Source organism: Hoplias malabaricus, chromosome 4 (genome assembly GCF_029633855.1).
Source record: "Hoplias malabaricus isolate fHopMal1 chromosome 4, fHopMal1.hap1, whole genome shotgun sequence".
NCBI lineage: Eukaryota > Metazoa > Chordata > Actinopteri > Characiformes > Erythrinidae > Hoplias > Hoplias malabaricus.
In genome coordinates, this window is record NC_089803.1 from 60,154,545 (window position 1) to 60,172,437 (window position 17,893).

General features: G+C 38.7%; 1 protein-coding gene across 6 annotated transcripts in view; it reads right to left on the reverse strand.

Annotated features, from left to right (window-relative positions):
* Positions 1 to 17,893, reverse strand: part of LOC136693928 (copine-8) — a 115,893-nt gene that overhangs the window by 72,039 nt on the left and 25,961 nt on the right. For 5 of the 6 annotated variants that reach the window (XR_010802132.1, XR_010802131.1, XM_066667174.1 and 2 more), the window contains exon 2: positions 4,163 to 4,203. Coding sequence is in view for 2 of the 6 variants with exons in the window: in XM_066667174.1 (XP_066523271.1) it covers positions 4,163 to 4,203 (41 nt within the window). In the remaining 4 variants the exon portion in view is untranslated. Of the gene's footprint in view, positions 1 to 4,162; positions 4,204 to 17,893 lie in introns of those variants that run through there. The other variant, XM_066667176.1, reaches the window with a different exon arrangement.

Here is a 17,893-nt window from a genome sequence, read left to right on the forward strand (position 1 = left end):
CATTGCGTTTACAATTAGCTCAAGTTTGTGAGATATTGCGCAAAAAAGACCACTTTTTTATTTATTTAATTTCTGGTAAAGAAGAAAAAAAAACCCAACACAGACCACAAGATCATTGAATTCACCAAGGATTAACTTTTGAAACTGAAATTTGAAGGTACTGAAACAGTCTTTGTAGATGTGTTGTCTTCAATTAAGAAGCTGTAATAAAGGCAAAGGCTGTACACACTAAATACTGACCAAAAAAATACATTTCGACCAGTATTTTAATAAACAAAGGCTGGCTTTAGACTTTTCACAGTACTGTACAGCACTATAGACAATGTACCAAAACCAATTACCAAACATATCTCTTACTACAATCTGCTGTACAGATACGCAGTGGTCAGAGCAGCTGAGGGCAAGAGAAGCCATATAAAGTAACTCAGACTAAAAGCTTTCTGATTAAACTACAAATCATGGGATTACACAGATCACAGAACACATAAATAATCAATAGGAAATGCTTTAATAATTGAACAGGAAGCTCATTCAAGAGCAGTATTGGTTTAACTTTGATACACATACACACTGTACATGTGTTTCTCTGTATACTTTTGTCCCTTTTCACCTTGTTTTTCAATGGGCAGGACCCTCACAAAGACTACAACAGAACAAGCATGATTTGGGTGGTGGATCATTCTCAGCGCTGCAGTGACACTGACATGGTGGAGTTTTGTTAGTTAGTGTTGTGCTGGTACGAGTGGATCAGACACAGCAGTTTGGCTGGAGTTATTAAACCCCTCAGTGTTACAGCTGGACTGAGAACAGTCCACCAACCAAAATATATCCAGCCAACAGTGTCTTGTGGGCAGCATCTTGTGACCACTGATGAAGGATAACATCTAGTAGGTGGGTCAAATCTATTGGACAAACAGCACTGCTCTGCCTGATGCACTTGTACCAGCGCAACACACACAAACAAGCTATAAAAACTTCTAGATGACTAGTTTATTTTTTTTTTACGTTTAAATGTAACAGCTGTTATCGATTAAAACGGTTCCCTACAGCTGTAACTCTTTGTGGGAACCTTTGTGGGAGCCTACTTATTGTATGACTTTCTTCGAGACAGTCTGATAAAAATCAATGCTTTGAAAGTAGAAGGTGTATTCCATAGAGAGCTGTGTGCCCACTGTGTGGAGTGTCAAGGCGTATGAAGGAAGAATTATCAACTAATAATACCCAATATCGCCATTATATTACAGCCATTCTTTTTATGCACATTCCATTATGGACAAATTCTCATATTAGAGGCTACTCCTTCATTTCTGTGCAAGGCAAATATTGCAATAAAGCGTCCGCCCACCGTGTTTCTATATCTGAAGCCTCACCACATGCAGATGAATATTAGTCACTGAAGCCCAGAGCACTCTTCACACCATCAGTGTAAGAATGCACAAAGAAACTCGTGACTCACCCACAGATTGTGTAAGGTTTGTTTATAATGAAATTCTCGCTTAATAAGGGCAGAGTCAGGAGATTTCACGATCATGTCTAGCATCAGATAATGGTGAGAGAGAGTGAGAGAGAGAAAGAGAGAGCGTAATAGAGAGTGCGTGAGAGAGAGAGAGTCCCTGTTTTTGTATGCATTTGTTTTCCTTCTTTTTCTGACTACATAAAAACAAAGCTGACCCACAGGAGCAAAAACATCAACATGGATTTGTGAAGTGCCCAATTATTAAATTACTGATAATTTTTGGGTGTGAACAATATCATGGAACTTGCTTGTAACTCACAAATTCATTCACTCACTCATCTTTAGGGACACCTAAAGAATGTGCTGTTCAGTGCATCACACTTGTTTGTTTGTTTGAGCTCAATCATTTACCTCAGCTACGAAGATTAAAATACTGAATATGGTATACCAAACATTTAAATTGTACAAAGACAATATTTGAACAATATTATTGAACAATAAATGTTGAAATTGGGAATGTTTATTGTTTTTTGACAAATATTTACCCACTTTGAATATGATGCCAGCAAGTTCCAAAAAGTTGGGACACCACTGTGTTGCATCACATCTTTTAACAACACTTTGTAATCATTTGGGAACTGAGAAGACCAGTCACTATAACTTGAATGCTGACTTTTTTCTTGTTTTTATAGAATTTCAGCTGTTCAACAGCCCAGGGTCTCATTCATAGTGTTTTATGTTTCATAATGCCCCAGTGCTGCAGTTGGTGGGCCGTCAGGAGTACTTTAACTCCTGGACTCATTTATTAAGGAGCCATACAGGTGTAATCCATGAAGAATGTGAATTGGCTTTGTCTTACTGAAATAATCAAGGTTTTCCTAGAAAGGAAGGTGTAACTCTTGAGACGTTTATGTATTTTAGATGAACTAAGAGAGAATTGAATGCAAATAATGGATGTAAACTATGTGTAGTGTGTGTTTTGAGAGCAGTTAACAGATTTAATCTCTGTGGTTAAATTAATAAAATGAGTATTCAGAGCAAAAGTCAACGAGCATTGCTGCAATGCTAACTAGCCTTGAATAGTCACCTATTTAAGGTGGAAGCGAAAATACAGACAGGAAGCTGCATGGTGAATAGCTCCATTTAAGGTGGAACTAAATATCTGAATATTAAAATTGCGAATAATAAACAAACATCTGCCTCCTAAAATTACATTAAAGGTGGAAGTGGATAATCAATAAAGACGATAAAAGCCTCGTCTTAGTGAAATGATATGCATTTTTCTGCGTAAATAAGTTGTTTATGGCACATTTGTTTTAGTTATGACAGTCCAAAGTTTTTAAACTCATCTTCATGTAGGTTCCCCAACCTTGCAACTCATGTGGGTTTTGAGTCTGGGGAGGAGGAGGAGGAGGAGGAGGAGGAGGGGGCAAAAAACACTCGCAGCTGTTTTATATGTGAAGTGCAAATCTCATTTTAAACGCTTGCTGTCAGTATATCAGGTTGGTCCTTTATCAGATTGGTCCTTTAACTGTGTCTTCACAGATTTTATATTGTTTACAGTGTTTAAATTTGGTTTCTCCTCTGCATTTGTGAGTTTTAACTTGCGTTGTGTGTTCACAGACAGTGTTTCTGAGCCAAAGCAGTGACTTCACTAGAGAAATCTTTCTGTTTTAAATTACATACAGCAGTGTATGAGGGCCTAAAACCAACACCAGCTAATACTGGTTTTGGCCCTTGTCCCTTCGCATATAGAGATTTCTCCAGATACTTTGAAACTTTTAAACATATTGTGTGCTGTATATGATGAAATCCCCAAGTGCGTTATTATTTTAAGTTGAGAAAAGTTATCCTTGAATTATTAACTTTTTGCACAGTGTTTCTCAGTGATGAACTCCTCCCCACATTTACTTCTGAAAACTCAGCCTCTCTGAGATCCTCTATTTAAGCCAGATCCACAGCCAATTAGCCTTTTTTTTCCATGTTTTTTTCCAATACACAATTTTAACTTTTACATTTTATTTTGCTGTTTATTGTCAAAACTAGAAAACTTGTCAAAACGTTTGCTGTTTATTCTCAATTTCAACATTTGAAACATTGTCTTTGTTCTATTTTCAATTACATATAGTGTGTAAGTGATTTCCACAATGCGTTCTGTTTTTATATGCATCCAGCGTTTAAAGCGTTGCACAACTGAACATTGGATGTGTAGACAACCTGGTATCATATTTCTTTAAAATAATGAAAACTATAATAAAGGCAGGGTAGGAGGACTAAATAACTAATTATGAGAAATAATGTTTTCATATTTTTTATATTTACTTGTTGAAGTATCTGTGCAGGTTATGTTTTTTTATTTTCACTGCCAATATAATGAGCTATTGGTCTTTTTAACTAGAAATTAAATAAACCAAGGATCTCTAGTCTCAGAATTTTACAAATTACTTTAAGTATATTATATAGGCATCATACATATGCTCCCATTTTCTGACATAAGAAGTGTGTGTGTGTGTCTAAATGCTGCAGTAATATCAGTGTGATGAGAGAGATGAGAGGTTCGCAGCAGGGAAACAAAATGTGAGAAATGAAACCATTTTAGAGAGAGCTATTTCATGGCTTTTTGGTTCAGCAGACAACAGATCAGCTCACTGTGCAATTTAAAAGGATACAGTGTTTTTAGCAGGAACACAGTAAATATGATCTTACTTGGATCTGATTTGGAGAATGTGTCCCTGTCCAGAAGATTTCTGAAAAAGAAAGAAACACAAATTCAATTTTATTGAAACCACAGTTCATCCCGTGTGTATTTGTCCTGCTGCGTGATATGGACAATGCAGCCCAAACATAAACATAGCAAACATGCCAAATATATACCATTTAAAGTCAACACTTTACTTGACCCCTTATAAAGTTAACCCTATAAAACTATTTGGTATTAATTATGTTTCAGGCATTTTCCTATGTAATATAATTTTCAAAATCCCTTTTTCTGAAGCTCAGATTATTTTAGTTACAGATACAAGCTACAAGTTCAAACAATCACAGCTGAACTAAGAACAGCAGTAACATTCTAATTTGAAAAGAAGACATTTTTGATGTGCACAATTGTGGATCTCACACTGCCAGGGAATGTGTGAGGTGTGTGTTCTTGAGTGAACTCTCTCTCTCTCTCCCTCCCTTTACTCTGTTTCTTTTCATGGGAATCTGACACTGGTTACTTTTCTTCTAATCTGAATACTGCCTGTGTGTGTCTCCTCACTCTGTCATGTGCTATTTTACAGCTGCCCTGTCTCTTCAGGCTGAGGTAATTTGGTTGTGAGGGCCAGTTGGCTGTACTAATAGCAAACCCCCACAAACCCCTTGCAGCTGTTCACAAGTGCTCCAAAATACATTGTTTATTAAAAAAGCAATGATACAAGAAAGGGAGTGCTATAACGTGAGGTACGCTGTTTCGTAGGCCGAAGATCAATACATCAGTACCAATATTTCACGTTTTAGCACAAACCTCGAGTGTATTATTGCAATTATATCAGTTTGTTATCTCCGTTAATTATTCATTTTTAAGATAAAGAAAATGATTTATCAATACTCCGCAGGGTAAAATAGTTCCATTCCATCAAATATTTATTTTGCAATATTCAAGGAACTCTGTGTCTTTAACTGGTTCCTTACGTTTTCGAACCATGAGTTTACACCAGTTTCGATGGGAACCAAGGGAATATTGGAATCTGACATATTTGTTCACTATAAATAGATTTTTTTTCCTTAATACCTAACAGGAAGATAACAAATATACGTGTCACATAAAGGTCACCACCGCTCTGCTGCAGTTTCACAAATTTACTTAGCCTTAGAACACCCTCTCCAGGCACCCATGTTTATAATGTGCATAGAAATCTCAGCATATGTTGCCCCATCCGTGACATATTCTTTATTAAATCATGAAATGAGTCAATTATGTTCACCTTTAATCCACCCACAGAATATATTGCTCCGTTTCAAAATATATGGTGCTATTAGTGTTAAAAACATCCAGTTCTGGCTAAAATCTGCAGCCCAACCCACAATTATCCACAAGCAGGAATGAAAAAAAACAGTTTATTTTAATTTATTTTATATTTTAAAAATATTGTTCATATTCATTTTTCGTATTTTGTTGTATTTAATTTAATTATGCCGCAGAAAACGTGTTGTTTTCCTTAAATCAATGATACTTATATCATTCAGAATAGGGAAATGGGCTGTTCTCTGTTTTTATATTGCAGGATTAGAAATGGAAAACCCATTAACGAAAGGTACATGGACCACGTCAGTAAAATATCACGGTTTAACCTTTGTTTACATGGGGTTCTGTGATACATCATATACTAAACGATGTCACATTTTCTTGGTTTAAGGTATAATTAGTATTCTGGAGTATTCCTGAGTCATCCCGCTTAGATGGTGAAGGAGGACTACGAAGAAAAATAGTGCACTTCTACTAGAGTTGAACATGGTCACAGAAACTGCACAAACTAAGCATTTTCCTGTTTTTTTATGTCCTTGCAATTTCCTTTTGTTAACAAATCAGAAAACAGAGAACAGTCCCACTGCACCATAATTCTTTACTCTGTTCAAAACAAGATGCCCATTGGTTGAAAAAGTGCAAGCAATCATCCCACCGTTGCCTTGTTAGCGCTGGTATTGTTGCTAGGTTACAGGTATTTTGTGGAGTATTACCAGAAGAACTTCGACCAGAGTGACATTACCATGCGATAATGGCACTACTGGAAAGTCTCTCACCTAAACACATTGCAGGATCTAAATTTACTCAATTTTCTCCTTTGAATTAGAAATACAAACTAAAACCTTGAATGTTCTCCACATGTCTGTGTGAGGTTCATCTGACTGCCTGCTGATTCATTGACTCCACCTCTTATTAACAGCCTGTCAACTATTAACCATAACACTATGACTGTCTCCTTGTTTCTGCATTCACTGTCCATTCCCTCAGTTCCCCTGACCATACAGGAGCACTTTGTAATTTCATAAAAAGACTATAGTCCATCTGTTGCTCTGCCTATTTTGTTTGCCCACTTTCTCCCTGCTCTTCAGTGGTCAGGACCCTTTCAAGACCAACACAGAGCAGGTATTTTTAGATGGTGGATCATTTTCAGCGCTGTGACCCTGATGAGGTGATAATGTGTTAGGGTGTGTTGCATTGATATGAGTGGTTCAGACACAGCAGTACTGCTGGAGTTTTTAAACACTACATTTTCTCTTTACTGACACACCTATTAGACACGACTTTTTAAGATTCTATGTTAAGTGATTGAGAAAGCATGCTCATGTTTATTCCTATCACATGGATAAGGCTAAGTGCCCCCAAACATTTGATGAGCAATATGTGTGTATATGTTTGTGTGTGATGCCTAATGATTTGGTGTGTTAGCACACAAGGCGCTCATGCTCTCAGACATTGGGATGTTTGTGTTGAAAGTGCTGCGGGAGAGAGGATGACTAACAGTGGAGATCTCAATCATGACTCAGCTCCAGTCAGAGAAAGAGCACCATTATGGAGTCAACATTTACTCCACTCATCAATACAGTTCCAGCATCTAATCACTGGATGCTGTATGTACATTGCTAGGCTGCTAGGAACATACATACATGACCATCTCATTGCTCAAGTTTGATTTCATGACACAAAAATATTTTTACATATATATATATATATATATATATATATATATATATATATAAAACGAGAGTGAAAGAGAGAAGAGACTTAAATAAAAGGAACTGGAAATTTGTCAGTTATTTGGTTTTTGAACTCCACTCACTCACCACACAGACTGGATTAGTCTGAGCTCTTTTACAGTCTCACTACACCATCACTAATCTGCTGGCTGAACTACTACAGACAAATGTACTTCTGCCCAAAAGAGGCTTTATCTAGCCATGTGTACTCGGTTCGGCTGCAAATATCTTACATTTTCCTACGTAGTGCACTATTCAGTAGGGAGATAGCAGTTTCAACAACTTCAAATACAACACTAACTTTATTCAACCAAGGGCTGTACAGCTTCATTTAGTGTTTGTTTTTAAAATCCAAAGTTTTAAATGTTTCAAAAAATGTCCTGAACGTGCTGCTAAAAGAAACGTTACAGAAACTGCATCGCCAATGGGCTTACTCTCCACTGGTATGTTTTCTTTTTTTCAGTTAAAAGCAACTTCTACATTTGTGGGGAACTATAGTTCTCTGTGGTTTACTTATGTTCAGAAGCTCAGTGTCTTTTAAGTTGGAACGGTAAGGTTGAGGAGAAAATTGACCGTTGTTTGCACTTTTTATTCAATATTTGAATTACCACAGAAACACATTTGTAACTAAAGTTGTTTAGTTTTGTAGAACTTTCAATCTGTGTTTACTTCCATGCAGTTAGCAGTCTCCTGAGAGGAGAGGATACCTAGCATGTCTGACTGAGCCATGTTTACTCTTTTACTGACACTAGGGATTCCTCTACAGTTAAACGAAACATGGGCTGATGGTTATTTACTGGAGAAAAATGACTTAAGGAAGGCAGCTGTAGCTTAAGCAGAGTTGTTCACAACAGCTTTCATCTGAGCGATACAGAACACTTTGCAAGTTAAAATTCTATAGAAAGTTCTTACAAACAATGATTCTTCTTTCTCAGCAAAGGTAGATGCACACTGTAACAGATTGATGTTCTTGTTCCAGCATTTCTTATTTTGTCTGGCATCCACTTATATACGGTGCATCCAGTTTGGAGAAAAGCATGAAATGAACTGGTCACTCTGGAGCAGTGGTACATGAGGTAAGGTCACTATTCCCAAAGCCAAATGTCAGTTAGAGGACTATAAAGTCCCCTGGCTGTGAGCTGTGGAGGGATTTTAGCACCATTCAATACCTTTGGGACAAGTCTGAGTGGCTTTTGTGATCCAAAACTAATTATCCACTGCTCCACTGCCCAGTGCTTGGGAGACTCATACCCCCTAACCCCTGCTTGGCATTGGTCATGGTGATCTTTGTCCCATGCATGGCCATTCCAGAGTGTCCCATTTTATTTCATTAATTTTTTCCTATTTAGATTACATAAGCTTTGTGAGCACATGTGGACATTTTGAGCGCTTAGTATAGTTTAAAGTAGTTTAATTCAGTAATGTATAAATGGCTTCTTCCTTACTTGATGTTAAGTCATTTATTACATCACTAGTCAGTAACTAGCCTGAGGATTCTTGCCCTGAAAGTATGGCTTACATCACCAAAGTGTTTATTTGGAGGAGCATGAAGAGGCTTAGAGCTGCATTTGGGACAGAGCCTCTGTTGACAGTTGCTGCTATTCCCAGAACACAACTCTGTAGAGCTATAGCTGAGAGGCTGCTCTGGGTTACTGGAAAATATAATGTGTCCTGCGGGGAAGCTGAAAGACTCTGAATCCCCCCGAACTGTGGCTCAGCTCACACAGAGCCATGAGCCATTAACACAAATGCTTCCACATCCCTTGATATCCTGGACAAATCCCTGAGACTGCTGCAGGCTTCCAGTGTATATGTGCGAACATATGTGTGTTTACATGTCTGTGTGTCTGTGTGTGCATGCGGGTACTATACAATTCATAGTAGTGAGAGTCTCTATCAGCAACTACTTTAAATATTTTATTAGCTACATTTTCCATGGAAAATGAAATATATTCCTTTACACTGTCCTTGTAAGCCTCAGAACAGAAGGAGCTGTAGTATTTGTTGGAAAATTAAATAGAAATATGCCCTTAAGCCAGCCAGAGTGGAGGTTCCATTTTACACAGTCACCATTTTCTCATTTGCAGATCAGCATGTCAAAAATGCAGCAATGAATTATGTGTTACAAAATCTCCTGGCAAATAATAGTATAAGGCTGAGACATGAAAACACTTTGTCACTGCCACCTCACACAGAACCACAGAGTTAATGGGAAAATAATATTCTAAAATGTGTGGAAATGGAGGAGAACATTCTAGAAGAGTATAAATGTAAGGAGAAAATTCTGAAATTATGGGACAGCAGGATCAGATTATTTACCATATAAACAGGGGGAAAACACTGAGACAAAGAATATACGGCTTGTGTCTGTACACAATAAAACAACACAAATGAAATAACACAATCTGATTCAGTCAGAAGAGCAGAGAAATGCATTAAAGCCTGACGCATTAACAATTTTCCATTAGATCCTATGACGAAAAATGCTAATGTGGCTAACCGATTATAATTGCCCTTTCTTCTTCATTCTGCTACACAGCGCAATTCTTTACCAAAGGGGGTGGGCTTCTGTGCTTCTGGGTGTTGTAAGACACTCTCTAGCGCAGAGAGAGGAGCTTTGCATTAGATAAATGTACCCATCTTTCCCATTTATTTACATTAGTGCTGTGCTCTGAAACTACACAATTGGTCCCCATATGGCACCCATGGCAAAAAAAAAAATGAGATGAATATCGCGATAAATCATGGATGAAGCAGGGAGAATTTAGGAGTATTTTCTAGAAAGGTTTGAATGGAGTAAAACATTATAGAAGCGTGGGAACAAAGAAGAACATATTAGAACTGAGTCAAAGAAGAACATTCTGGAAGTGTGTGAATGAGAGAACATTGTACAGCAGTGTGAATGTGGAAGAGTCTGCAGTGTGACTGGGAGAGAACATTGTGCAGTGTATTAGATTAAAAAGTACATGACCCACTTGATGAAAAATGGTGTTTACACCAATCAGCCATAACATTATGACTTCCTTTTGTTTCTACACTCACTGTCCTTTCTCTCAGCTCCACTGGCCATACAGGAGCAGTTTGTAGCTCTACAATTACAGATTGTAGTCCACCTGTTTCTCTGCATAATTTCTTATCCCCATTCCATCCTGTTCTTCAATGGTCAGGGCCTCCACAGAGCAGGTATGATTTAGGTAGTGGCTCATTCTCAGTAACACTGACATTGTTATCTAGAGAACTGTGTGTTATAGGAGAACCGTTGATAGTAACAGGTACTCAGGCTCCCCCGTTGCTGAAGTGAACAGAGGGCTTTTTTTATGATCTCCTGTTCAGAACCAACTGAGTATGTAGCACAGAGGGAGAGAAAAGGGAAACCTTCAGGGCAAGAGAGGGAGACAGAATGAGTACAGAATAGGAGAAAACTGAAGAGAGAAAACAGTGTGAAAGAAAGAGAGAGTGTGGGAAAGAATGAAAGATAAAGACACATGAAATGGATTTTCCTTTCAGCCCTGCCTCATTTTCTACACCCACAGTGCTGTTTGTGTCCCATAAGCTAATCTATAAAAAGGCCTGAAAAATAAAAATGGCAGTGTGAGGTCACACATGGAATTCCCTCAAAAAATTCTGAGGAAAGCATGAGATATTTCAGACAGTTAACTCACAGCTCTCTCTCTCTCTGCTGTGTTTATGCACCACTGCTCATTTAATTTGTGTTAAGTAGTAGTTTTCTGGCTTTGCGTTCTTAGTTCAGTGTGAAGTTTTCAGTTATTGTTTTGTTCTTTGGGGTTCTTTATGGACTCTGTAAATTAAACACAGTGGCACTCCAGTCCTGGCTCCTTGCCTGCATTTACACATTAGATGCTGAAACATTTCTGTGAGGATTTGACAGCATTCACCTCTGACAGTCCTATGACACAGATGACAGAAGTTAGGTACAAATGGTGTATGATTAGTTCTTCCCAAAGGCACTGAATAGCATTCATTACTCCAGAGAATAGCTTCCTAGCCAACGCTTGGCAGCATTTCTCTGGAGATTATACAAGCTGTGAGCCTCAGCAGAAACATTTACTTTATTTAAAAAATATCAGAAATCAGAACTCACATATTATATCATAACAGTGCATCACTTGGAAACTGTTAATATGAACTTGTATTAAATTACTGCTGATAAAATTTATCTTACAAACACATTCATACTGTTTGTATTGCAATAAGTCAGATTAATCACTCAACACAAGCTTCTGTAAACATCAGTTAACCACTTTAGTCACGGTCAGTAGCCCCATGTATTGTGTTTTATTCACAGCCAACACACACAGAGAGAGACAGAGACAGAGAGAGAGAGAGAGAGAGAGAGAGAGAGAGAGAGAGAGAGAGAGAGAGAAAATTTGTCTGTTTAATTAGATCCCACACAGTCAGCACCCTATGGGATCCTGTAGAGCAAGAAAAGCAGAGATAGAAAGAAAATGCCACTAATAGAACAAGCTAGAAAAATTCTGCTGAGACCTGCAAACACTCAAAGGAATCAAAGAGCTTTGTGTGTGTGTGTGTGTGTGTGTGGTGAAAGTGAAAAATCATTCACACAACAGCACATACCTCTAAAAGTGTCTTTGGCAATGCTAGTTAGTGAGTTGTCAACAAACATACCCTCACCTTGCTACACCCCCCTCACAAAATACAGTCTGTTTATGTAGGGTGACCAGATCTAAGATGGTGAAAAAGAGGAAACTTCTGGGTGGGTGGAAGTGATGAGCTCTCGCCCCTCGCTGCTGTTGTATGCTTAGCTGAACCTATGTGTGTTTTTAGGTCCTTTACACCTTTATTTGCTACACAAAACATGTGAATTTCTTTTTTAATTCATTTGAGAGCTTACATTTACGTTTCGGCATAGCTGCTCGAGATGAGAGTAGGTACATGAGCTTTGTCTGATGTAAACAAGGACCACTGACGTGCAGACTGACCAATTAAATGTTTAAAGAGAAGGTTATTGACCAATAACGGTAGCTCTACAGTCAGACCGTCCAATCAGAAGATTTTAGGCTATTTCACCACGCCCCCTTCTCACTCAAGCGAACCAAAAGGAGTAGGGGAGGGCGGGACTAGTTTGTGAACGAAACTTCTCGAAATTCTATGTAAGCGCTAGAAGAAAAACAAAATCACGGACGTTTGTGAAATTCCGCCTGGACATTTTTTAATACTAAAAAAGAGGACATGTCCGGGTAAAAGAGGACGTCTGGTCACCCTAGTTTATGTAAACCACTATTGGAGCTGCAGCTGTTTCACCCATAGCAGCTGCCCCTAGCCTGAGCAAGTTTTAAAGAACAAAAGTCCTGTTCAGACTAATGAGACATTATAACACACGTTGTTTGATAGGTCAGGTGGAGATCTCTGTGCTAGTGTTGGATTGGGGCAAATTTGCTGCTATTTCCAAGTGGCTTAGTTTTAATAATTTATAACAGCAAGTGCAGCACAGTGGAGTAGAATTTTAAACTGGAAACTTAAGGACACCTTCGATCGACAATCGACAATCGATTTGACCTTTTACAAACATAAAGGACATTGTCTGAAATGATTATTACACTGGACTCAAATGGACATTAATGTAACATTTATTGCTGCCCGAGTGAAAATGTTATTTTACACACTGCATATTACGTCATGTATATTACTGTTCAACTGTGATGCTGAGTTATAATACACAATTTATACACAACGATTAGATTTAGACTGTAAAGACCAAACACACTGGACAGTCATACTGGATTAAGATTTATTCTGTAATGAATACACACTGCAGATTTATACTGGATTAAAAGTTTCAAATGTAAAAAAAAACAAAAACAATAATAATAAAACACACTGCTCCACATTTATAACTGGCAGAAATAAAAAATGCAATAAAGATTCATACTTTATTATAATCTGCCTCAAATACTGCTTTCAAAATGTAAAACCTAGACACACTAGAGCTTCACACTGGATGACACAACACTAAAAAACGCAGACAACTGACACTTCAAGAAATTTGCATGTTTTAATTTTCTTTCTAAAATCAGGAATAGGCTTTAGACACCCAGGGAGCTTCTCACTGCCCACGGCATTCTTTATAATACGGCAGACATGTTTATTTGCTTATCATTAAAATTATTTACTGACATCTTAAAGTGTGACAAGCCCAAACGAAGGCTTAATGCACAGAGGGAAATGAGAATGTGATGATATTTTTTACCAGCGCTGTTGGCAATAGAGAACGTGAGACAGGAAAAAGGAAAGTGAGAGAGGAAGAGAGGAAAAAACCATAGGCAGAGAGAGTTATGAGAGAGAGAGAGAGAGAGAGAGAGAGAGAGAGAGAGAGAGAGAGAGAGAGAGAGAGAGGAAAGTCTCTAGGCTGATACGTGTGTCTCTCTTCATGCCGCACAGTGGACATTCCCAGTGGGACCTCATCCACTCCGCCTCAGTGGACTGGCGACCGTTGCCAGGACAACCAGCGGCCAATGGAGTTTCTATCCTCTCTGACTGACACTTGCTCTTTTTCTTGTCTGAGCGATAAGAAATGCACTGGAGGATGAAGAGGATGATCCAGCTGCCTGACACTAGTCCACAAAAATATGCATGTGCAGGACAGAGGCATAGAGAGATGTAAAAAAGCATGTAGTGAAGAAAACTAGAAGATGGAGGAATGGAGGGGAAACAAGAGGGTTGCAGTATTAAAGGATGAATAGTCTGTAGGGAAAAAAATGGCAGGAATGGAAAGATCAGCGAAAGAGGGATGAAATATTGAGATAGAAGAATAGGGCACAGGAGAGTTGAGTGAATAATGTGTAGAGAAAAAAATTATAAAGAGATAAATAGAAATAGAAAAATAGAGCGCTGAAAGGGTGGTGTGATAGAAATGGGAGGAATGGAATGATGGAATGTTTGCACATTGAAGGAATGCTTCTATCTCTTCTTTCTGCAGCTGTCCTGTTATCAGACATTTTTGGCCAGATGTGAATTTAACGATCATGTGAAGCTGACACTCTGATTGGTCAGCCGCAGGCAATGAGGATCTATGACTTATGACAGCGTTACCGTGGTGACATACAGAGACTGTGACGGCCTCTGGGGACCCTCACCTACTCAAAGAGTCTGAGGCTGAGTAATAAATTGTTAGAGAAGAGAAGATGTAGAGGGTAATGCTGTAGAGTGTAACACTGTTGAGGGGAAGGTAAAGGGTAACATTGTAGAGACTAATGCTGTAGAAAGTACAGCTGTCCTGGCAGAAGGACTGAAATGCAGTGGATGGGAAAGTGATGAGTATGACAAGGACCGTGCAGAAATGAAGAAAGAAATAAACAGAAGAGTGACAGAAGATCTAAGTGAGTCTTATGTGAATGGTCAGGCAGTAACAGGCCTGGGCTGCCTCAGGTGACTCTCTCTCTCTCTCTCTCTCTCTCTCTCTCTTCCTGCAACCTGACCTGAATAATGCCTCCACGGAGAATACAGCATTTCACTGAACTAGATTCAGACCATTTCACACTGCCGGCCCAGTGCTACTGTGTTTTTATAATATTTTAATAAGGCTAATCACCCATGCAATAAGCAGTAATATGATCACAATATAATTTTATAATAAAGTATGTGTACACAATGTATTGTTTGAGGTAAAGTTTTAATGTAGAACTTCAATCATAAGAGTACTTAACCCCTATAAAAGTCTATAATATCCACTGGCACATACCTACCATAAGCAATACATTTGTTGCAAATACTGCTTTAGTCAGTCTCTCTCTAGAAAGTGTTATGAAAATAAAGACTTGTAAGACTAAGCCTTTGTAGATGATGCAGGCTTATGTCAGTTTTTACACAAGGGTTCCACACCCAAGACATGCAGTTAATGCTAAACAGAGTTATACCACTTATGTTTAAGTATAAATGGTTTCTGTTAGTGGAACAATGCACTGTTTGGGTGAAAAAGTCCTTGTTTCATCGCTGACATAGTGCACTATATAAAAAGCAGGAAGCCAGTAGGGAACTTCAGTGTTAATGAGCAGGGCTGCACTGCTTTTTGTTAAGGTGATATGTGAGTTTGAATGTGTTGTGTTTTGTGCACATCACATAAAAATGAATTCCAATCTCACAATTTCATATAAATAAAAATAAACTGACTTGTTTGACCCAATACTTGGCCAGTCAAGTGTGTGACGGCAACAAATCCATGCACTATCTGGTAGACTTGGAGCAAAAAAAAAAACATTTAGCAACAAGTCAGTTGATTCAGGCATGTGGGTTACAAGAACACGGACACAGACACACACACACACACACACACACACATAGAGAGAGAGAGAGAGAGAGGTAAGAGCATCAACAGCAGGGGGTTTGAATACTCTCTGTGCATATCTAGAAGAGACCTGCCCTAATTTTTCCTGACAAGAGAATGTGAGCAGAGCAGAGAGACTGCACACACACACACACGCACACACACACACACACACACACACACACACACACACACACACACACACACACACACACACATTACTCACCCCATGTTCTGACCAGAACAGAACTGATTTTGACTACAACAGGCACTAACAATAGTAATCAACAGTAGCAATCATGTGTCTACTGGTTATTCTGAGGATTAATCATGTATTTGTTTAGTGTTGGTGTTTTCTTAAGAGCGAGAATCATAAAAATCTGAATTACAGGACGATAACAAGCCAGGCCTTGCCTTTCATCTATTCCACAATCTTTCAATATATACAGCAATCTATAAGCCTTAGATATTTGATATAACTCAATCCACATGCATAAGTGGACAGTTATAGAGAACATTTCTAATACACAAAAAACTCCCCTCTCTTTTCAGATCGAAAACATATCCACAATCTATCCCTCCACTGTCTCCACAGAAGATTACTCAATGCTATGGGTCTGAAAGGATGTGGAGTTTCCCCTTCCCTTTTACCCTCTTACAACTGAATTGAAATTTAACATGTATTTAAATATTATCTGTATAATCAAGGGCGGCACGGTGGCGCAGCAGGTAGTGTCGCAGTCACACAGCTCCAGGGGCCTGGAGGCTGTGGGGTTTGATTCCCGCTCCGGGTGACTGTCTGTGAGGAGTTAGTGTGTTCTCCCCATGTCCGCGTGGGTTTCCTCCGGGTGCTCCAGTTTCCTCCCACAGTCCAAAAACACGCGTTGGAAGGTGGACTGGAGACTCAAAAAGTGTCCGTAGGTGTGAGTGTGTGAGTGAATGTGTCCCCTCCAGGGTGTATTCCCGCCTTGCGCCCAATGATTCCAGGTAGGCTCTGGACCCACCGCGACCCTGAACTGGATAAGTGCTTACAGATAATGAATGTATAATCAATCTGTTTTTACTGTAAAGCCCTTGTTCTCTTTTACTGTAATGCCATATTCACATTAAGAACCTGATACAGCATAATTCATTTCCCTGGTAAAGTGCTGGCTTCTGTTTACTTGCAAATGTCCCTGTCATAACCAATGAATCAGTTAAGCCCTTCCCTGTTAATGGCTGCTTAAGTTTCCTAAGTAAACCTCAATACATGCATATGACTGGAGAAAAAAGCAGTAAGAACATTTTAAATATGGAACTGTGGAGAAAACATTCAACAATCATATTTATATTAAAGGGAATGTCTACCATCAATCACATTTCTCTCTGGTTGTTTACATTCAGAAGCTAAGCGTCCATTAAGGTGGAATGGTGTGTTCGAGGGGGGAAATAAAGGACTGTTGTTTGTACTTGGCTGAAGTTTAACTTTCTGTAAGTCTGTACGTTTTCATTCACTGTTTGAACACTGTTTGTAAGTGGAGATGTTTAGTTTTATAGCACTTTTCAGTAATGCAGTTACCTGTCTCTTGAATGTGGAGGCATTTCCACCTTAAGTGATCTGAAACAGCAAAAATAAGTCCATATTACCCACCTTTGAGGCAGGATTAGAGCAATCCTCATTACAGTTTGTGCATTTCAACGTTTGGAGTTCTCTCCGTTGTATAACAGCCATTCCATTGCCATTAGCAGAGAGAGAGAGAGAGAGAGAGAGAGAGAGAGAGAGAGAGAGAGAGAGAGAGAGAGACAAGCATACCAAGCCAGTTTGACTTTTCAATCATTTACAGACAGTGGGGCTTTGTAAACATATTAGACCAGTTTTCAGCACGAAAACAGACAAGAAAGCTAGCAAATGGCGAGGAAACATCTGAATTTTATAAAAAGTGTTTTTTGATTACAATCATAACTATGCCTTTAAATTCACAAGTGTAACATACATTCTACCAGATCTCTCTATGAAAATCAGCTTTTGGTGAGGATCTGAATAAAATCTGCACAATGGGGTTGCCAGTAAACTCACATCATTATAAGGATTAATAGAGTAATAGTAAAACTCTGAATGGTACACTGTGGTGCTCAAAGAAAAAAAATCTCAGTAATAGTCCAATTTGGGTTTTAGTTTTTGGACACGGCACAGTGATGTTGCAGGCTGCATCCACTGTGTAGTAGTCTGTATTGGTGTTTTTCTAATGCAAAATGCAAACAGCAAGATACTCTTATAAGTGTGTAAGCCAGCAGCCAAATCTCTGCATCAAGATGAAAAAAGGCCCTCTGTAATGTATTTGGGACATTTCCATAGCTGTGCTCCTGTGGTCAGTTGGACATGTGGCAGTGGAGCACTCTGGCAGAGGTCTGATGAC